Genomic DNA, 23,805 nt, shown 5'->3' with positions numbered 1-23,805 from the left:
CATTCCAAATCCACCCCTTTGACTTCTCCCCACGTCCCAAAGCTGACTGTCAACTGGTTTAAGTTGACATCATAAACTTCACAGCACTGAAGTGATTCAACATACACTACCATGATTTTGAGTAGCCAATTTATGACATACTGTAATATGGCTGTATTGCATTTATACAGCAACTTTTCCACAAATTCATGTGTTTTCTGTCTGCCAGCCTAGACCTACCAATAAAACTGCAATGGGATAACAGGATCTCTGTGAGAAAAACTGCAAGCAGTCATCCCAAAACACAGTAGATATCCTCAGAAGAACATGCTAAACAGTATGTGCAAGAACATAAGACTATATTTCCTGAGCCAAAGACAAATACATGAACCATAATAAAAATTAAAAATAATCAATCAATTACAGGTATACATCTAGTACCTATAATACAAACCTACTTAAAAGTATATGTCAAATTCAGGCAGATATAGTTCAGTTTAGCTTGTTGGATGAAATGTTGCCAGCCATCATGTTATTAGCCATATTTTTAAAGTATATTGTCAGAAATCAGAATTGCAACCAAGAAGCAGGTAAGCAACTGCTTAAAAGCATCTGTGTGACACACACAAAGCTTCTAAAGCATTCAAAACCTGCAAGCTAAGCATTAGAGATGGAGATCACAATAAGAACATGTAGCAAAAGCTGCTAGAGATCAGGTCTTTGTTAAATAACAGATGAGAGCTACAGTGTTTACTATTCCCATTTGCTGTAAAATCAAAATGTTTCCTGTACTTCTTAGTGTAGCATGCAGCACTTTGGGTATTACATAAAGAGTTGAAGATTATAGTAAGTCCCTTGATAAACATCTATAATAATGTAAACTGAATGGTACGCTTAAAATATTAGCCATTTCTATGGTTACTTTCTCCTAGAGGGCATTTACATAAGTACTTTCTGTACTTAATATTTGAAACTTGGCTAGCCACCTAATATTACATTGTCATCTATTACCACTGAGAACATTCAAAAATATCTTCTACTTGATTTAATAGAAATAGGATTTAAGTGTGGGTTAACAAAATAGCCCATGCATCTTGGAAGCAGTAATTTGCATTATAAACTGAGTTGCAGAAGGTAAGTGCACCTTGTCACGTTCAGGGTTTGCTAAGAAGATCACTGCTTACCAGCCAGCCACCCAGAAACCCGCACTGAAAGCAAGGCCACTAAACAAGCAGCCATGAGATGCAATACCCTAATCTGAGAAAAGATTTATTGAAGTATGTTTTTCTTTAAAGCTTCATTTTCAAACTGTCAACTCTAAATTGAAACTACTGCAGTATTTGTGCTTTAATTGTAAAAGAAAACAGCCTTGTAGCTTTCCAAAAATGTAGGTAAGTGTATGATATGCTATGCTGGTTTATATACATATATAAGACAGAACAGTTGAGTTCTGTTTTACGTACAAAATTAAGTGACAGATTTGAAGGCATACAAAAGCTGGAGACTGAATTCCCTTCAAATCTGACTTCTCTCAAGCTCCTTTGGGAACCTACCATTTACTTAAAATTTAATGAAATATTTTAACAACTGTAAGGAGTAATCTTAGCTTCTCTGCAATTGCTTAAGAAAATGAATGCTGCAGCAGTCTCTGAATGTAGCTATCGTACGCACTATATCATCCCTAATTTATAAATTGCCATTTATTATATGATTGAAAATTATTGTCTTTGCACATGCTCAATTACTACTAAACTACAGGCTGAGAAAAAAAATATAATTAAAAGAAGCCATGTTTGCATCATTTATATTTTTCAGATTTGGAGGAAAAAAAAAAATCAGAAATTATGAACCAGGTTCACTCTTGACATAATCCACATGGACAAACGGTGTAATTTTAGTAGAATATTTGCTCTACAATTCCCATAGCAACCTTAATTCTCCTTGCCTGGGTGTCTGGAATCCATAATGACTCAACCTTTGCATGAATACAAAACCAAATGCACAGAACAAGGTGTAGTTTAGGAAGGTGTAACTTATATGCATTCTTAGAGACCTCAAAGATACTGCAAAGGCAAGGTAAAGACTCAGAGAACACAAAAGTATTCAGCTCATGTTTATGTGATTTAATAATTATTGGTTTATAGTATTAGAATAATTTACATTTCCTCATCCCCAAAGTGAGACAGTTAATGCTACTTACTGAATAATTTTTATAAGCACATGCACATTTACTACTTAGGAAGGTACTAGACTGACGCTCCCAGAGATCTAAGCATCCCATTTATTCCCTGAGGAGACATGTTTTTATTGATCTTTGCAGTACTAACTTAAGGTAGAATAAACAGACATAGGAGATGAGACTTCTACAGACAAGTCAAATAGCCTCCAAGGAAACTGCCACAGAAGATACCAAAATAATTTCATCTGTTCCTATATGCTCTAAATTCACTTTTTGTCTATAAGGATATGGATAGCAGCCAATCACACTAACATTGCTGAACAGCCAGAAGATTTCTGCATGCTTGCACTGGTATTTGCACACTGTATGAGGAACACACATTTCTAGAACTGGGGCCAACATCAATTCAGAAGAAAGTGCAATGGTAACATCTGCAGCTGCCCCTTTTAGCCCTCATTAGGTTTGAAACCGGTTTATACTGTTACAGGTTTAATGCCCCTAAAAAAATTATAATGGCTCCTGTTAAAACACAGCTGGGAGCAACCCTTTCAGTAACAGCTACCTCAGCCATAACTAAGCTGTTAAACGTACCTGTAACACAAATTTGTATTAAAATACTTCTCAATTCAAAAAGTGTTTTTAAGCACGGTTAAATAGCAGTAGTATAACTTACACGAGCACGTTCTATGCCAAATAAATATCAACAGCTGAATTAAGACTTACGGCCTCATGCACTTCCTACTGACTTTGGTGGACACAGAACTGACCCAAAGGTTTTCTGCTATCTTTCCTTCACCACCACTAGCCAAGGAGAAATCGTTCCTTTCTGAGAAACAGCTATGTTTTTGGTTTGGGTTTTTTTGCAAGCACTTTTTCTTTATCTGCTTTAGAGTAGAGACGTTAGTCCCTATTTTCCACACCCTGCTAATTAAAATGAAAAAATTGTGACAATGAGTTAGCAGACAAATGAAAGTGTAACACAGACAATACATATAAAGTATAGATGTAGCGGTATTAAGATGTAACCTGTTAAGTAACATATCTCATTTTCTGACCAGCATCCATCTATAGCTACAGACCATCTATTTTGTATATGATATGATGCACTTGACTGAAGATGATCAAAAGGATGACCCTGTACTTTTAATTTATTATGGATAGTGGGGGGTGGGAGGAAGTTATTTTAAATACAAGCCCAGGAAAAACTGGAGATCTATACTTAACAAAGGTTCCTCAATCTGTGTTCTTTCTCTTCTCTTTCCAAAACTGCCACTCACTGTACCACCATATTATTTGACCAAATGGACAGAAAACAGGATACTTAGATTCAAAAGTGAAATGCTATAAACACTTTCTGCGGTATCTATAAACTACCAAGATGAAACTACCCTGGTCAGTCCAACTGAGAGATCTCTAAAGGGTCTTAAAATACTAGTTTTGAAGTGCAGGAAGACACTAGTTTAAAGAGTCAACCACAAACTCCCACAAAGCAAGCATCACAAAGCTACTTTTTATACTAAAACACGTCTAGAAGTTAAAACAGACATGATTTTAGGTAATCAGCTTTAAATCTGCCTAGCAAAAGGCCAGCAGCACAGACTTCAGCAGTGCTATACCAACCACAGTCCATGGTTATCAGGCCTCTCTCTGATAGACCACCTACATTACTGGGCCAGAAAGACTGAAGTTAGCATAGTCTACCAGTCCATCCTACAACCACACCCTTTAGTTAGGCGAGCATGATGACAGCATTTTCATCTTCTAAAAGCAAATATTTGATTTATTAGCCATGCAGTCCTGAAGGTCATCTTTGTCACAAAGCTAGCTCTCATCTTCCCCCACTCTAAAATCAAGATGAGAGCTGTCAGTGAAAGCAATAGATCTAAAACATAGCACTTGTCCCTACTTACATAGAAGTTTATCAAATTAATCAAAATTATACACTTACTTTCAAAAACACTTCAATTATTAGCAGGATTTTTTTAAAATGTTCCTTGTGCATACTTCACACTATTTATGCATGACGTCCTGTTCAAAGATCTGAATCAACAATTTTTTTACATGCACCCTTACTTATCACATAACCTCAATGTTATGCCAAACTTCAAGAGCTACAGCAGTCTTTTTGCTAGAATTGGCATTAGATTGCTTCTCTTCTTATCCATTGACCTTTTTATGTACATACTTCCGGAGAAACAAAAGGAGGATTAAAAAAATGAAATCAAAAGCAAAACTTGACTTTTCAAAGCTGAAAAGCAAAATCTGGCATGAAACAAAAATCATCAGTTTTTCCCCTACTACAAGCTTAAATGCTGATTACAAAGTTTTACCATCAACATACAGCTTAGTTTATGTCTTTGTGTGTTCACATATATGAAAGTCCTGCAAGTCTGAATGTCTCCCCAAACGGTTCAAATACCGCATCTGCTTTGCTCACCTACAATGCTGCCTGTGCAGCGCTACAATTCTGTAACAGAACAAACAGTCCTCCACAGATAACAGCTTCCTTTTCCTCTATCAATAGCTAGTCACAGTTCCTAATTTTGCTACCCAAATATTACAGTGACGTGAAGATGTTCACTTCTCACTTGAAAATTTCCAAAGTGTTTTAGAAGTATCTCTTTCTCCTAGTACCCACATAAAACTGGACAATTGTGGCCCCACAAAATTGCAGGTAAAACCTCACTCCATGAAGCCCTAGGTGCAGGTCCTAGATTTTCCTATACTGAAGGGAGGAAGCAAAGAACTACCAGCTAGTTGCATAATTCCTGCAGGAATCAAAAGGTAACCATGTTTATATATGGCAAAGGACATGCAAGAAGCAGCAGGACTGTCATCTTACCAAAAAGCAGTCCTTTCCAAATACTGGAACTGCCCACTGGCACAAAAAATGGATGTCACACTGGTGGAGGCCCCATGAAATCTGGATCTCACTGTACCAGCTGTTCAGAAACACATGCTGATGACTAGTCCACTGTAAGGTATCACAAGTTGTAACAAACAACACATTTCAAAGGGATCAGAAATTCCTCTATCGACTTCTTAAAATTATGGAAAAAAATATTTCTCTAGATTTCTTTTGGTTAACCCCATTCAATTTCTCTAAACGTCTGTAAATAAGTTACTACAAAATGTTCACATACTGCAATTCTTGGTTCTTTAACAACAATGGTAACATTGGCAGTGGTTGTACAATAGTCAGACATTCTCAGCCAAAATAAACACCATTCCAAGATGAAGTGTGCCGCTATTACTTAGTTCAGTGGCAGCTAAAATTTAACATGAAGTGTGATGTGGCCACTTGGCTTTATGTTCCAGTTAATTTTAACCGCTCGCAGTAAAGAATTCTGCAAGTATAACTCTTACCACAAACTGCTAAGAGGCTAATAATATGCATAGTTTAAAAAAAAAAAAAGAATTCAATTTCAAGACCACACACACTTAGGTTACCATAAAATCACTTACTAAAAAATCAGTTGAAAGCACCCCTGTAATGATAAGTTATGGCCCGAATAAAGAGGTAGGATCTTGAATAATTCTGCATAAAATGCAACACATAGTGGATCAGCTCTCTCAAATTAATGTATGGTGAATTTCAGTTTTGACATAACGTTCCATAAATCCATATGGACTGGACTATTAACATCAAGTTAATATAAGCAAAAATCTGATTTAAGAGAACAATATTATTTTAAACAAAAAAATTACATTATGATGAAAAGTAATTCTCCTGAGCTTTGTTTCAATTCAATGCTATACAAAAGTAGCTTGAGTATTAAAAATAGTTTTTATAGCAGTCAAAAGCTCTCTATATATGCTCGATTTTAACTTACCAAACTTTTGAAAAAAGTTGAAGTTCTAATTTCACAACAGAAACACTTATTACATGTGTCATTTTGTAGACCTACACAGTTGCTTTTACTACCTTTACAGAATTTCGCACATCAGTTTGGTTCTAAATAGACCTCTTTGCCATAATTTGTTTTACACTAAAATTCTCTATGCTGTCTTAAAAAAAAAAAAAAAAAATTAAATGAGCCAGAACAAACAACAGAAGGAAACAATGTATTGTTTATTCTTACTACGAAAGGAAAAAAGGGGGACAAGAACGACCAAGTATTACCCAATATCATTGCATTATGTCAAATATAAGAGTACATTTTATTTTGTCCTATTTGCAACATGGAGATACACTTCACTGTTTGCAAGTAACATGGCCAAATCAAGAAAAACTGGTCCAGAATTGAGTAGCAATTCTGTTCGCCACTTCCCAGGGATATTGTCCAAGCTAGTGAAGACCATATGTCCCAAGCGAAGGATGCCCCTTTTGCAGCATTCCTGTTTTTCACAGATCTCTCATATAACATTGTAGTATTACCATAACATTGTTTTAAAATTTAAAAAATACATGCTGCTTCTAATTTTCCAGAAGCATATAAATTCTTTCCATTGATTCAACTACAGTATTTTACAAGATGTAAAATTAGTTAATGTAGTCCTATTTATAGTACAATAAAAAAGCTTATTTGCATGTCAAAGCTTCAATGACTTCATTCTATAATGGGAACACTAACGCAGATCTATAATCCTTTTGCAGTCTCTTCCCTTCATCCAAATCACACCCAACAACTTCCAAATAAAAAGCAAAGACTTTGGTGTTGAGGAGGGGATTAACTCTCTCCTATTGTATTTTAGTTCCTATTTCTCCTTGCTTCAGATTAAAAAAAAAAAAAAAAAAAAAAAGGACTGGAACAAATTCTAAGTGCACTTTTTTGAAGGTCTCTGGACTCATCTCTTTATTCATAAATTTAACAAGGAAGGGCAGATCTAACAGTCACCATTAACTCATTTAGGGAACAAGAATATTCCCTGAAAAAACAGGCAGCATATACCCAACTCTATTGCGTTCACTCTGGAAAAGGGGGGAGAAGGAAATGCACAGAGCATGACATTGAAATGAAATCTGCCTGCTTCCTTAATCTGGAAAAACAGACTTACCCTTTCACAAGATGGAAACAAGATCAGTCAAGCAGCCACTTTTTACATGAGACCGGGAAAGAGGGCAGAAGGACTGATTTTTCCACTGATATGCTCTTCTTTAAGAAGCAGCACACAAAAAAAAAATCCAATACATAAAAAGGTAAAGTTCACATACCTCCTTATAAAATTTTCTTAGGCATTGTTTATCTTAGTACCATTTACCCTCCCCAAAAAACACTAATTTCTTTTAACTTTCAATCATTATCATATGTTCAGTGTTTAAGATTTTTTTATTGCAGCCCTCTAAGTTGTTCTCACAGGATTTGGTGCTGCAGCTGAGGTATCACTCACATCAAACACAGCAAAATAATTATTTTCCATGATTACAGATTGAAGTCCTCTAACATTTACCTTTTTGGAATGACATCACATTGCAATACACTGCAAACAAATGAGTCAAGCAACCCCCAGGCCTTTTCTGCAGGGATGATACCTAGCCACTTACTCTGTTTTACTATAGGCTAGTATTTATTTCTTCCTTCCCAAGTGTAGTTCTTTGCACCTGTTGACTTTTTCCCTTCCCAACTTACTATGATCAGCACATATACTAATTCTCTCGTTTAAATTACTTTCAGCCCTACCCAGCTTCATTTGACAAAGGAGTAACAGCTCCCACTGTTTATTTCATTAATAGGTTTAAGGTACACTCTGAATGCAACTTACAAGAGCAAATACATTGAGTAAGGTAGAAACAACTTGGGGGAGATGATTGGTAGGCAAAGACAAGATATTCTCATGAAAAACAAACAGATGTGTGTTTTCTATAATGTAAAGAAAACGTGGGTGACATTCAGACAGTGCTCTTCAGAGCAAGGAATGACTATTGTTAATACAATAGGGGATACAAGGGAAGTTTTCACTTTTAATGTTACTAGAATAAAACCAAGCATTCTTCATCAGGATGTATAACTTGAGTCTTCATTGTAAGCACACACTAAGAATTTATTCAAATTCTTAATATGAAAGGTGTCCATTTATAAAACATTTAGGGAGTGTAAACTTAAAAGCAGACTCTTGAGATTGCAACTTGAAGGACTGGGGTAGGTATTTTAAACCCATGTGATAAAAGAATGCTTTAAAGCAGCTAGGCTGCCAACAGTTTCTTTGGTAGAAGGGGTGGGAGGGGGACCTGCAAAGGCACTATTAGAGAACAGCAAGAAATTCAGACAAAGCAAAAATAACAAGGGATGAAAGAAAGATGAAAGTGAGTTCTGTAAAAGTCTGCCATGCTATTTAAGCTTAAAACTCTGTACTGTTTTTGTTGTCTGGAAGACAGACTTAAACCAGTATACGAGTTATACTTCTTAAACCCTGGTAAACACGCTTTGAAAGAAACATGCTTTCTTGTTTGCTTTTCATGCATTTAATACAGAAAAAGCCTTCTTCCATCACAGAGTCAGCAGTAGAAACTGGACAACAGAGTTAAGACTATAGCCACATAGAAACAAACTGCTGAGTGTGGGGAGCTGTGCCTTCTTTCACATTCATTCATCAGACTTATTCAAGCTGGTTTTTTCTAGTTATATTTAAATGCTTCAGGGCCCTCTTTCCAATCTGAAAGGTTTTGCTGCATGCAGCTTAGAAGAGATGTTCCTCCAGCACGGCAGCACCCCTGCAAAGTCTGGGAGCTGTGGCCAACCTACTTCCTCTTTTAAGCATGTGCACACACTAATTTTAACACTGTCATAAAAAAACCTGTATACACCAGACTTCAAGCTGAACCAGAACTAAAGATCGCCTTTTGCTCAGCGAGGGGATAAAAACAAAGCAGTCAAACATAAGGTAGGAAACAAAAAGAACTGTTAATTTGTCACACTTGACTGATTATTCTAAAGCAAAATAAGCATTTAGAAGTTATAGCAAAACAGCAGAATTTTATCTCTTACCTCTCTGACTTCATGGAGTTGACCAGAACGCTGGCTCTTTGCTCTTCGAGCAGCTGCAGGTGATTTGTGATGTGTGATGGTTACAACAGTTGGCCCACTTTGATTCATATGTTTCTGGCCACTGGGAGATGCAGAATTAACTGTCCCAGGCAGCAGCAGAGATGAGCTTCTACTTCGCGAGGATGAAATGCTCTAGAACAAGCAATGGGATGTTGATATTAGTACCTTTACACAAGTAAATAATTTACAATTCAGGCTAAAGATTTGCGCTGTCCTATTTTCCTCACAAACCTAAATCTGGATGTGTAACTGTGCTCAGTACTGATTTATTCCTTCTGAACCATCTGCATTGCTCAGCAGGAATCTTCTTGGAAATATTGTGGCTACCGCCTTTGTTTCTTGGATTGTCTGAAATTGGCCTTCACAAAAATCTTCACAAACTCTTACATATTAACATGCTGCTAAGTTCTTACAACCATACTTTTTAGGAAAGATTAGGAAGGATTTTGCACAGTAGTAACAATGCCAACACAAATATTTTTTATGAAGCCATTGACCTGTAATTCACCAAACTGGTGTGAACAGCAAGGAAGAAAAAAATAATCTTAATGCTTTCGCCTGATGAACTTCTGAAACAGTGCAGTGCTGTTTTCAACATTAGAGGAGCTGCAATTTTGGCAAGGCCAATCCACACACCAATTAAACATTAACATTTAAAACAAAACATGGCTTAAACAGTCAACATGTTTTGGAGTAAGCTTGAGATAAACCCTAAATACAAAAAAAGGCCAGAAATAAATCTCCAACAGTATCTGCAGTGTGAATACTCTTAACATACAACCTATAAAATCAGTCTGAACATTCAAGAACTTTCTCTGTTCTTATCTAACCATTCGTTAGTGTTACCATCTTGGTTTGTTTTCTGCAGCCCTCAAACCTGAGTTTTCCTGGAGGTCTTTAGGACAGCAATTCTCAATCAAGCTCAGGTGTGTGCTAGAGCACCATGGGACATCGTATATAAAAGTACAATATAAAAAAGCTTTTCCCTTCTATTTGAACTGTTGATTGCATCTGTAAGGTTAAAAGCAAAACAGAGTAACTCTTACCTGATGAAACACAAACCACTTCAGAGAGTGGCATTTAGTAGCACTTTAAGAAAGTGAGGTAAATATACAGCCCTATGGGTGAAAAACCATTTCACCTCTCCTGCACAAGTAATGATGGCAGCCTTCAGTATTGCTAAGACAGTTACTGTCAATGTGGGGTACTACTCTTGCGTCTGCTGGCAAGCGCACAAAAATAATACCTGGGTACAATCTCTCTCCTTATTCCTTACAGGTCAAACTTTGCAATTCTGTGGTAATTTCATTAAAAGACTTTAAATCCAAGGTGGACAGGTTCCAACTAGCACTGGAATTAAAGTCAGGCATCATGTTACCACTACACTGACTGTAAATGACAAGGCAGATTATCTGGCACTGCCAAGAAGGAAGAGTGAAGTAAGTTATATGATCCCTCTGCCACCCCCACACAAAACTAAACTTCAGACTTTTTGAGGCATTTGAAGGTTTAAAAAATGTGTTATTAAATTCCCCAGCGTGCAAAGAGCTGCTATAATCATAGAAATAAGCATTATTCCATTGGTCTTGACTTACATTTGCAAACACTTCCAAGAATGATGGTCTGACCCTGTTTTTGCAATGAATATATTCTTTACTACCATGACTAATAAGATTATAATAATAAGCATCTGTAGAATCAGACATTCAAGAAATATCCATCCTGGCTGCTAATTCACAATTGCATTAAAACTGGATTTGACTCTAAGGCAAAAAAAAAAAGCATGGGGGAATAGAATTTGTCACAAGGGCACAGAAGGCTGCCAGGTTTTTAATTCATCTTCCATTTAAAAGAGCATTGCTTAGACATAACTACAATTAAAATAAGAGCCAGAGGAAAAGGTGTTTGGGAGAAGGAAGGGGATGAGGGAAACTGGGTGCGATTGAATTTCCTTTTTTAAATAGAAGTTTCACAGAAAAAGGCTATCCCTAGTATTTAATAGCAAAATATACTTACTGATGTTTCTTTTTTAAATTGACTAGCATCAGAATTCTTCTAAACTAAATTTAGGGTGCAGAGAAAGAAGAACAAAAGTTCATTTTTTTTTTCAGCATAAGATCAACTTATCTTCCAGTTTAATAAAAGTTGTTTTTTTAGAATGAAATCTTCTGAGAATCACTGACATTCTAGTATCATGCGATCACAATATTAAAAATGCATCTGCTACCTTCATATAACTAAACTGATCCTAAAACTCAGACAAACAGCAGCAATGAAAAACAGTGAGTTTAGCCATTAGTTTTGCTTGAAAGAAAACAACGTTCTGTGAGAAGTGAAGTTCTATTATGTTTTGATTTTTGGGGGGGGGGGGGGGGGTATAGATCTGCAAATAACAAAAGTAACACAAAACAAATATAGAAATATCCATGCACTGTTTCAATACAGAATCAGGAAGGAATTCTAGGAGAAAGTTAGCTCTCAGAAAAAACAGCTGCCAAAATAATCTCATTTAACCTGCACACTTTGAGAGATATGTTCATAAGTTGAAATGCACATATATTCTAAATTAATACCTATATCATTGATATTATTTGGCAATTCAATGCTATTTCTCCTCAAGACAGTGTTTCAAACTGCAGTGAACTATCTGCAGCTGACCCATGGACCACAACAGACACCTTGACTGCAGCTCACAACTCACATTTTCTTTCATCATGTCACCTAACATGATACATGAAACATGATTTCACCAAACCCCACTTATGCTTGGGAGTCATAAATTTGATAGTGAACTATTAGTACAAAAGCTGCTAGTCAGCTGTGTTTTTTTTAATTTGGCTTTGTATCACAAATAAGTAATGGACACATTTCCAAGAAACAGATATGCCCATCATTTTAGGAGTCTCTTAATCCAGATTTTTTTCCTGCAAGATTTGCTCTAGTTCATATCACAACTCACTGGGCTACATCAACTACACTCCTAGACTGTGACTTGAGGCAGAATAAACAGTCCGTGGGACCACACTGCATCGAAGATGGCTTTCCATTAAGTTTTGCAAAGACGTGTGGCAGCTCACAGCAACTGTTGTTGTTGGACAGTCATTTAGGGCACGGAATTTGGGAATCAGTGGAGCAGGAGGAAAAAAAAAAAATCAGGAAGAACAGCCCAACTATAGTTTCAGTAGTGCGTGGTGCTCAAGAAGGCTGTCCTGCTACAGGGACACTAGGTAACTCCAAATCTCTACGTATAGAAGTTCACAGCCTGGCAAGGGCTGACCATATCACACTGCCTGGCGTGCCTGACATTCAGCTGCATGCCTTGCCCTGCAATAGTGCTATGTGATTTCTAGGGTGAGATCACCTCTGCTGGCGAGCCTCTCCTAGAGTCTTCTCCTTCCCCTCTCAGCACAAGATAGTTACCAATCCTACGCAGCTCACCAAGTCAGGAAGATTGGCAATCTTGAACTACCACATACAGCCACAGTCTGTGCCAAATATCAGAGCCAAATACATTGGTTTCAACTGCTCCTACAGGTCTATAAGCAATTTTTCCTCACCTCTCATTTTCTGTCCCTTTATACCCTTCATCTATCTAGTGACCCAACGTTTCCGATCAACGTGCCAGAAAACTGCACCAGCCCACGACACAAATCCTCTAGCATCTAACTTGAGATTAGATTCTTTAGAGAACCTCTATAACATACAAACCCTAAATGAGCTCAGCACCAGGACCTCTGGCTACCCACGAAGCTACCCCTAGGCAAGGCCCCATGATAAAGGTAAAAAATTCCTACTTACAACTTGCAAAAGCAGTCACACACAAAATGCAAGTGAATGTCTGCAGGAGGCGGTTTCTACAACCACTCAAAACCTTTTGAAGTGGGGCTCCACTCCTCAATGCCACAGAGAACAACAGCAGAGCACTGTGCCTGCTCCGTCCAAGGAGACAGAGGCGGCAGCTATTTCTTCTAACAGCTTCTTCCTGCCACTACCAGAAGAGGTCTCTCCAGGAACTACACACTCAGTCCCTTATGCACTTTCAAATTTTACAACACATTGTCAACACCTACATCCCAGCCAAATACTTGACTCCTCTTTTGCAGAACTTCTTCAGATTAAACACTGGGAATGACAAGCATCTCTTTTGCACTGATACACAGCTGTGCAAAAATAAAAAATTTCCAATTCTGTTAAAATGTTAAAACCTATGTGATATTTACCACAGCTAAAAGCACTCTAATTACACATCATACTACAACAGTCATTAAAGTCACGCTCCAGGAAATCAAAGCAATGACAGTAACTGATGGATTTTTATTCCTAATCCCTTGCTCTTCCTCCTAGCGCTGCTGGTATGACTGATCTGCCCCTCTAACTATTATCATATCTCGTTTTCTTTGGTCCTACTGCTTTCTGGTTTGCAAATAAATAAATAAAAAGATAGTGAAAAGTCTGATGAAAGGAAGACATAAGCTCTTCAACAATTAGTAATGCATGGTGCCAACAATGAGTCAAGAAATCCACAGGCTGAAGCATCCCAAAAGGGTTACAAATATTCTTTCCTGAGGCTACACTTTACCATTGCTCCAACAGTTTGCCTGCTAATAGAATGAAATTAATAAAAGAATAATAAAGAAGCTAATAAAAGATTAATTTGTAACTTGTGTTCATCTTGGTTTTATGACCTAAAGCTAGCTAAAGTACGCTTAGCTAACACAGATTTGGGTTAAGATTTTTATTTTAGTAGACTGTCCATCTCCAAGATAAAAAAGCAGTATAATGAATGCTTCCATTTGGATATCAAAAATCCTAACAATTAAAATAATGTAATTGTAGAACAGTAAGTTCCAACTATACTAATGTTTTCATGACTCATTCTCCCTGGAGATTGCCCTTCCTGCTTACAAAGAAGCTGAATTGTTTTTCACCATTTACCAGAAGCAAACAGTAATGTTTATTTTGGAAAGTAAATGCAATGTTCCAGAGATCAATAAACTAATTTCTGAAGTGAACTGTCGTATCTGTTTATGGCTGATAATCATCATTTTCACAGGCACTGTGCCACAGATGTTTTCTACAGAATAATAAATACTGAAATGTCATTCCTTTACTCCTCTGCATATATATAGCACAGAACCAGTCCCTGGGTGCAGCTTTAGAGCAATGAGAAGTCACATGCTATCAAAAAGGAATTACAATTTTGAGACACCACTATTCAGTATTTTAATTCCCATCTACTTCTTTTCCAATGCATCCTAAGTAAACAAACACTGAAAAAAGAAAAATATGGACAGAAATCTGTTTAATTTACATTATGATCATTCACAAATATTAAAATGCAAATGACAATCTTTTCCAATGCATCCTAAGTAAACAAACACTGAAAAAAGAAAAACACGGACAGAGATCTGTTTAACTTACATTATGATCATTCACAAATATTAAAATGCAAATGACTGAATCTATGTAACATCCGAACTTCACCATTGCAAAGGGACCAGCTTATGATATGCTTTACACATCTGTGTAAAGCACCATTTATGGTACTAACTTTTCTGACAGAATATTACAGTGCTTCATCATCTTCAGTAAGGCAATACATGTGTCTGCTTTTAAGCAAGAGACTATGATAATCATTCCATCATAAAATCTTTTCTTTGTCAAGAATCATTTCAGCAAGCTCATGTTCAGTCCTAAATGGAATTTTTTTCCATTTTTGTAGAAGGATTTTGAAAGCAGAGAGCTGTGAGCAACTCTTATCTTCATGCAGCTTCCAAAGGGAGGAAAAAAAGGTGCCAAACACACACACATCTACAGCCAAGCACTGCTTCCTTCTCAGCCTCACCACTGTAAGGATTTCCAAAGCACATTTTAATTAGAAGCACCATTCTTTAGTTGACTTCTATACGTCAGGAACAAGAGGAGGAAGCAGACAAGCATACCAGAGGAGGGAAGAGTGAACTTGCTCAAATGGAAAAGAGGTTTGCTGTGCATAAAAGAACCAAAACAACACTCACCAAAGACTTGAAACTTTCACTAATCTGGCTTTATGGAAACAGTTATCATGCAGATGTTAAATACACCCAGTGAATAATCCTTTTAGAAATTTAAAGGTATCTCCGTAGCCGTTCATTAGTAAGGCAAGAAGAAACCTGATAAAACTGAAGAAGGACCACCAAAGGTCTGTGATAGCCATTTTTCCAGCTGTGGAGAAAAATTACACTTCTGCCTCATAATGATTTAGTAAAAGCGTTGACCTCAAACTTTCAGGCATTACTACAGGTGCTGTTTCACATTGCAGCTAAACTGCTACCACAGTTGCCACTGAAAGGGGCAGGTTTGGACTTTTTTCTCCACCATCTCTCCATGCTGGCTCTGAGGCCCATTTGACCTCATGGAGAGCCACTCCACAGAGTTAAACCAGAAAAGAAACAAAGACATAGACACACATACAGAATTTTCTGCTGATGTAGCAGCCCAAACTGCCTTTCCAAAGGGCTGGATGATGGTTATAACAGGCACCAGGAGCACTGCTTGAGGGGAAAGAGAGCAGGACAGTCCCTCACAGAGGCATGCAGTCATCAGGTTGGCTCAGTTTTAAATACAAAGCCTCAGACTAAACCAGAGAAAGGTTAGGTTTTGGGCAGATTCATTTCAGCGATCCTCCATCCTGAAGGAAGAAGAGAGCAGGGCTTTACCACCAGGGGCTGCTGGAAGCAGACTCCAGCTTCCCCTACATCAGTGCTCATCCAATTCCTCAGTGAGCTGGTCAGGTAACTAAGTCCTTTTTAGTAGGATGCCTTTTGTTCTGTTTCTGATGCCCAAGCTATCACAGGACCAGAAGCACAACAGAGTCCACACAAAGGGTGGCAGCAGAAGGAAGGGAACTGGACTGCCGTTTACAGCTGCAGGGAATCAGCAGATGAGTTCAGCTGAAACATGAAACCACACCATCCAGTTTTTAGCAGCTCACTTGTGCAGCTCCAAACCAGAAGCTGGAACAAGGGGGATTCTACCTCCTTATTCTAGCACAAACCTAAGCTGAAAGTTACCATCCGAGCACAATTTAAGACAGAAGTTACTGCACAAGATAGAGGTTTCTGTTCCCTGCCACATTCCTGATACACACTGAGAAATACAAGGGTTATATACCAATCCAGCAACTGAGCCACACGTTGGAATTAAGAGCTGGTACAAAAACCTGTGTGTTTGTTTTTATTAGTGCTTTTACAGATACCATCATTAAACAGTCAAGAAAAAAGGGGTATGAAACAAAAGAACTACAAGCTTGTGACAATTTATGGATATAAAATTATTCTTGGAAGTTACCACAGAAATTATGCATAAGCCTACTTCTTCTTGGAAGCATTTTATATCACTGAATTCCAATTTGACTAATGCTTTAATTAAAACTTGTACAGTAATATTCACTTAGAATAGTCTAAAAAACCAGCAATCCTATCCAGACATTGAAGACTTCTTCCAATACAGCGTGATTTGGTACTCCGTGGAGGTTGAGCAATCTGTAATTAAGCGAAATGAGACTTGTATAGGAATACCAAGAACATTAAGACTATCTTACAGCATGGGAATTATTTGCCAGAGAACATTATCCTTTTACTGCTTTTTTTATCATTAAGATGTAAAATTTAATTAAAACAAAGTGACAGACTTAGCTTGTATTACATCCACTTGTTAGCTGTATAGCTCACCTTTGGACCATTCATTAGGATGCAACTAAATTTAGTCATTAGTATACAACTTTTTTTTTTTTTTTACTTTTTCTTTTTTTTTTTTTTTTAATCACTGCTCTGCTTAATTTCCTCCAGTCCCCAACTGAAGTTTTAAAGACAGCAAGGTCAGCAAGTCATACGGTAGCACTTTGAAGCAGGCAGTAGCTCTGAAAAAGAAAGGAAACCAGTGCTGATCTGGATCCAATGCAGGAAGAAGGAATGCTCTCTTATGAATATTTCACAGAAACAGTGACACAGCTTCAGCTTTGAAAAACATTCTCCAAATTCTCATGTTTTCCTGTGAATCTCCTTCCAATAATATCAATTGAAGATTTCAAAAAATGTGTTCTCTCTCCAATATGAAAGACCTGTAGCTAAGAGTTGCTTCACTGGTATTCTTGGGAACCTTCCCACTGCTTGCCTGGTTATCCCATTATTTTTCCCCAGTTAACCTGTATCCCACTAGCATAAGATAAAACATACCCTTCACTGTATATTTTACACTTCCCATTCCACCTCCTCCTCAAGTGTATGACTCCTAAAAAATAGCTAGAAATTTCTGCCTCTCGTTCTTCCTGTGAAAAAGGTGAGTTTAAGCTGTAGAAGAAGCTGGGAGCAAGCACTAAGGCTCCAACTTTCGAGACGCAGAAACATGCCCGTTCCAAGCAGAGACAGAGCTTGGATTCTGTTGAAACTCCAGAAGCTTAAAACAGATGACTATCTATCTGCCTGTTTGTGACAGCACTATGAGACACAGACAATTTGCAGTTATCACTTACTACAGCCCTCAAAGTATGGGGAAGAGAGAGATCCAGCCCTGCTGCCGGTAGAATAACAAATCACATCATGACAGTCCTATGAACGGTAGGGCTATTTTAACAAAATCCAAAAATACAGATTTTTTGTCAAGTCCTCAATTATGCAAAAGGAAGTCGAACATGTACCGTTCTCTGTGTCATTACAGACCTTCCTATGTAATTCCAGTCCCTAACCCCAACACAAAAGAAACAGTAAGGTGGCTAAAATAGCAGCATACTATTTTATGTAAATTTAAAATATTTTAAACAGCATGTTTCCACTCCCATGCTAATAATTATTATATTAAAGTACCTTCATCTACAAGAGACAGAAAAAAAATCACAAAGAAACGCAGCAGTTCTTGCTTCCCTTACCTCCTACCAGGCAGTGGTTTTGAAGTAAGAAACTTTGAGGAAAAGAAAAAAAGAAGTTTTAGAAATGCATTTTTTTCTGGTTTCTGGAATCTCTGAAGCATCACTCCCTTGTAACCAATATCTGATCTCCAAAGACCAATCATTGTAGCATCAAAGCTTCTGATCACTTGCTTTTACAGAGAAAAGCAGAGAGAAGCTTTAAAACTTACTTATAGGTGAAATCCAAATTAGCACTATATGCAATGCTTAAGTCAGGGAAAATCTGCCTCTCAGATAACACTCTAACCCTGAGAAGACAGGAGGGGAGAAAGAAAAAAAGTGTATTGAAAAACAAGAGACAAATCTTGTCAAAAGAAAGGTTCCTAGGAACAGATAATCACAACGTTGCTTCAAGTACATTACGCTTCCGGAGTAAGAAGCAGAGTCATCAGTGGTCTCATCTGAAGCACATAAATTCCCAACATTTTATTTTCTGGACAGTTAAGCTTAAAAATACAGAAAATATAAATTTGCTCTGTGGCTTACAGAAGTGGAGAATTAAGAGTGCTTCACTAACAAACATGACAAGTGAAAAGTGACCTAATCTGATTTTAGATGTAGACTTGTAACACAGAACTAAGAAATGTATTTTAGTTTTCTTCAGTGTTTCTATTTTATACTGAACAGATCCAAGCTAATTAAAATGTATGACTGGCTGTACCAACCAAAATGCATCTATAGTCCAGCACCGTATGCCAAGTTTCTGTAACTGATGAATCTTCCAAGAAAAATGCAAGAACCCTCCTCCTGCATTTGGTTCCCTCAGTTACATATGCCCACCGCCCCTCAGTCAGCGGGAATCCTTTTATTTTCTTGCATGATGAGCCTAGGAACCAGAAGAATGCCACAGCAGTGGTGAGTCACTATGCAAGAGTTGAAGAACAAGTCTAGAGAGATGCTCCCCTTCCTGTTTCTAAAAGTTGCACGTTAGATCTTCTGGGACAGACACTGTCTTTGTATTTATTAGCCTCCCACTCACTCAGTCAAGACTTTCTAATAACATTTTGCCTTTCTAATACTTTTCATATCTATATACGCTTTTGGCATTCAAAGTATGCCAGTTTTCATTCATCTCCTTTTATTTTGAACCTGTTTTCAGTTCATTTTCTTTGAGGCTCCCCCATACCAATATTAACAGTTAGCAAATGCTTCCTATTCAGCCACTCCAGAGCACTTACTAACACTATACTTCCCTGATTTGCCCTTTCCCTTCCCATCATCAGAAAAAATACTCCAGTGTAGTCAAGTTTTTGTCACACAGAGTTCATTCTGTACAGAAGAATAACAAAAGTGATGAAAAGTACTTTCCCCCCTCCAATGTTTCCATTTCAGAAATGGAAGAGGACTGCTAAAAGTATTCAAGATAAGTACTTGACAGAGTAAGAGCAGTTTAAGTATTTTCCGTTTTGTTCTCTACTCCTTTCCCAGTAATTCCTAAAATTCTATTTGCTTTTTTTGGACCACTACTAATTGCTGGACATTTTCACTGTTATAACACCAAGATTCTTCTCTTGACATACTAATTAATTCAGAGCCTATCAGAATATGTAGATACTACTACTGCAGGAGCTCAACATGGAGAGGCCGTATGAAAAATTCTGAACATAAATTATTACTAAGTGCAACAGTTTTTACCTAAGGAGGAAAAATGATCCAAAATTCACTTACACAAAGATCGGCTTCAACTCAATTACTGCCACTCTGGAATGAGGTTTTGGTATTAAAATAGACACCTCTACAGAATTATTTATCAGGAGCAGGCAAAAGGAGAAAAACAAATCCAGTATTAAGAAATATTAGTAAACAAATAGAGAGTAGAAGTACAAGAATCAATTTTCCATTACACAAGCCTCTGATAGCATATATACTAAACAACGGTTCTATTACCTCGTCACAATACATTGTAGATGTTAAACATTTAAATGGCTTCAAGAAGTGACCAGAAAACTTATTGAGGAATAATTCATTGATGGCAACTGAGTATCAAAAGTTACCATCTCTACCTAGCACAGGAAGTCCCTGAGCTGCAAATCAACAGCAACTGTAAGAGTATTCTGACCAAGTAGAGTTGCACCCTTCTGAGTAGTACTGGGCCACAGCTATATAAAAACCATATTTAATTGTCATGCATAAGAACTGAAAGAGTACCGAAACACTGAAGTTATTTATTCTCCTTCAAAAAGGGTTTTAATTATACCATAATTGCTTCCTGACAAGTCCACATCACTCAAAAATAAGAAAAAAAAGTTGGTTTTATTTTACTTCACACGCTTCAATGAATGCCAGTCTCCTCAAAATACCATCCATCTTCTCAAAGTCCAACTTCCAAAGATACTCAGGATCATGACTTTGACTGCAGTTAACGTAAGATTGATATTCTCAACATCTTGGGGCAGGGAGGAATCCTTTCTGCTTGCAGTTATATGCATTTTTTTTAATATAGCAAACAATTATTCATGAGGAAAGCAATCTTTTTCATTCTTGTAAAGATATCAACAGAAGTGCTTAAAAGACTGAAGATAAGAGCAGGACTTTTTTTTTTTTTTTTTTTTTAGTGACAGTATTAACACCAAAAGATACATAAAATAAATACAATAATCATTTATTTCTAATAGGGTTGGTTGTTTGTTTTTAATACTTCCTACTTTCAAAGTGCGTTCTAACTTAAACAGATTCACGTCATTTCTATTTGGAGGCAGGGGACACCCTCAACCCATCATTCTACTATTTTTAAAGTCCAAATGGTTTTTTACCTGTCCAAAATATTTATCTGTCTGAGGACAAAAATTCTGACATCACTTCCAAAGACAAATAAATAATATAAATCTTCATATGATGACCTCTTTCAGATTTGGTAAAGAAGTTGAAGACTGACCACTGCTATCATCTACCTGAAGCTTCTATAATAAGAGCCATTAAATTTTATAAAATGAAATAAAACTAATATCAATTAACACTTTTAAATACTAATCAGGACATCACACAGGTATTTATTAATAAACTGTTGATCCAGCCACTCAATTAACCATGTATTGACTGCATCCAAAATGCACTTCATTAATTTCTCATAAATAGGACAAGGTTTATTTATTAAGATTGCCCAATTGACTTAAGTCTGCTTCCAGTTAGCGAGGAATGACAACTTGCTGCTTTTATTCATAAACCTCTAAACATCAACCCACTACCTACAGCAGCCAGCCTATCATCCAGATCATGCTGTTCTTCACCTACACCACTTAAAAAGCAATAGTTACTTCTCCCTCTTAATTATTTACCTTAGAATTACCTTCCTTGTGATGTTTGGCACAGGATCGAAGCTGAGTTATCCAGTATTGTTTCTCCTTTGCATCAGCAGCTAGAACAGAAACAAGAAAACACAGGGAATCACACATAAACCAATATTCTTTTTTTGTGTAAGAGAAGGTGACGGGGCGGGAGGGGGGGAGGATTATTTATTCGTTAGGACACATCATAAATTCTAATTTACGCTACTTAAATTAAGTATGTGTAACTTCTTCAGTACAACACATCTAAACCTCAACTTAAGATGCTGTGGTCAGTTGAAAGAGATAAGCTTATGAGTCTTCTTCATGGTTATCTCCTCCAAGTGTTATTAAAAGCAGAATTACCTCAAGATGACTTTTTAAAAAAAAATTTAATCCACTTTTGTTTTACTTGTCTCTCTTTGTGAAGGACAAGGGCCACACCATAGCATTTAAATCAGTCAAACCTCTACACTCAGGCTGTCAGTCAGCTACCAGACAAGCTACCAGTTCCCCAGATACTTAAGTACTTCTGTTTTAATGCAGTTCAGCTAAATCTCTCTTTAAACCTGCATTCGCATGCAACTTAAAAGACACAAGAATGAAAACCACAATTTCCCCCATACATCTTTAAAAAACAGCTTTAAAAATTATTGAAAAGATTGTCTGCAGTCTATATCAGGTGGCTCCTTCAGGAGAGAGGTTTGGTTTTGGGGTTTTTTGGTTTTTGTTTCGGTTTTTTTTTTTTTTTAAACAAACCACTACTACAGTAATCCTAATTAAGAATACCAATACAGAGTGGATAATTTCAGTAAATGTTTTCTCTTATTTCCTCTGCTATTAAGTATCTCAATGGTTATTGACTCAGCATAAAAATTATTTACTGATTTGAATCAAATTCACATATCTCATTAAATTAAAAGCAGCATATTGTAAGTATTTGATAATCTCAAGTGATTGGCAAAGCATGATAATGAAACCACAAGTGTTCATGATTTCTAGCTGTGCATACTCCAAAACATTTTAAACACAAGAACAACCAGGGAGAGTTTCTGTTCAGTTCTACATTTAAAACAGCAACACACTGTACCACGCGGCAGTCCTGCATACTCTGTCCTGCTAGCCAACTGATAAACTGTGGTCAGAATAAATCTAACATAATCTTAAACTGTTGTTACACTTTATTACATGTCACTTTTTTTATATCAGTTTATTTTCTGATAAACTAGTTTGATGATCAACCATACTGAAAATACCTTAGAATCAGAATACTGCTGCTTTTTTTTTTTTTTTTTTTTTGGGGGGGGGGGGGCAGGGGGGAGGCAATTATTCAAAATTAACTCTTACATACCCTATATTGTCTTTCTTACATTTGGGAGCAAGGGAAGGCAAAATTTTATGTTAAAAGTGACTTCAATTATTCCAAGACTGACAAGAACAGGGTATCTTAACAGCCTTCCACTGGCACTTTTCCCTTCTCCGACCCATCAGCAGATTCATTACTGCACATTATCTGCAGGATGGTGGCAGGGGAGAACAGTATTAGAAATGAAATGCTATGCTGTGGACAGCAATGAAAGCAGCTTTTTCTTCCTTCGGAAGCAAAAAAGATATACTGTACAATCAAAATGCCACAATAACAGCTTACAGAAGGCATCTTGAGGTATCTTCCAGCCCTGAAAGTCTATATATTGTAAATTCACATGTATTTAACTCCAGATTATTGTTCCACTGTGTTTTATAATATAGTGTGTAACAATACAGCTGTATAACCACTACTTTCTGACAGTATAGGGAAGTAAAAGAGAAATGAGATATGAGAGAAGAGGCGCAGAAGCGGGAATGGGAGAGAAGAACAACTCAGCTAGCACTTTAAGCAGCACTGTACCTCTCAACTTATACATCTCTCCATTAGCAGAGTAGACCACCAACATGTGTGGCACTTCATCACTGGGCGATATTATAGCTCCAGCTAAAGACAAGGTTCCTCGTGGCTTCTGGTTTTTACTTTGTTCATTCACGAAATACTGCAGAATCCCCGTCTCAAAGTCCAGCACAAAGTACCTGTTCAAAGAAATTGCAATCGTGTAGTATTTCTGCTAAAGAGTTTTTCACGCATTTACTCAAAGAAGAGCACAGATTGATCTTAAATCAAGATCATAAACAAATAAATGAGGTTAAAGTCGCTTTTGTAATAACTCGATTTCGTAAGGCACTGTTATTTTGGTCATTAGGTTTGTTTTTTTAAGGGCTATTATTTTACTCATGTTCCTTTCAGATTAATGGTGAGGTTCACATACAAGACATAAAAGCAAGGAAAGGAGTTTTTAACTGAAGAGGTTCCACTGAAGAAGTAGGAGACTGCTTCTTTGGGGGTTTTTTGGCCCCTCCCTGTTTTTTTTTTTTCCATTTATAACCTTGAAAGATGTGCTAATTCCCCACAACTAGTCTTCT

General features: G+C 37.0%; 1 protein-coding gene across 1 annotated transcript in view; it reads right to left on the bottom strand.

Annotated features, from left to right (window-relative positions):
- OSBPL10 (oxysterol binding protein like 10) overlaps positions 1–23,805 on the bottom strand; it is a 123,222-nt gene that overhangs the window by 64,196 nt on the left and 35,221 nt on the right. Inside the window, exons 2-4 of the mRNA XM_076331128.1 lie at positions 23,240–23,415; positions 21,364–21,443; positions 9,085–9,276 (exon numbers count right to left, since the gene is read on the bottom strand). Of these exons, the coding sequence (XP_076187243.1) occupies positions 9,085–9,276; positions 21,364–21,443; positions 23,240–23,415 (448 nt within the window). The remainder of the gene's footprint in view (positions 1–9,084; positions 9,277–21,363; positions 21,444–23,239; positions 23,416–23,805) is intronic.

Source organism: Aptenodytes patagonicus, chromosome 2, assembly GCF_965638725.1.
Source record: "Aptenodytes patagonicus chromosome 2, bAptPat1.pri.cur, whole genome shotgun sequence".
NCBI classification, from domain to species: domain Eukaryota; kingdom Metazoa; phylum Chordata; class Aves; order Sphenisciformes; family Spheniscidae; genus Aptenodytes; species Aptenodytes patagonicus.
The sequence above is the reverse complement of the archived record's forward strand: the minus strand, read 5'-3'. Positions and strand labels throughout refer to the sequence as shown.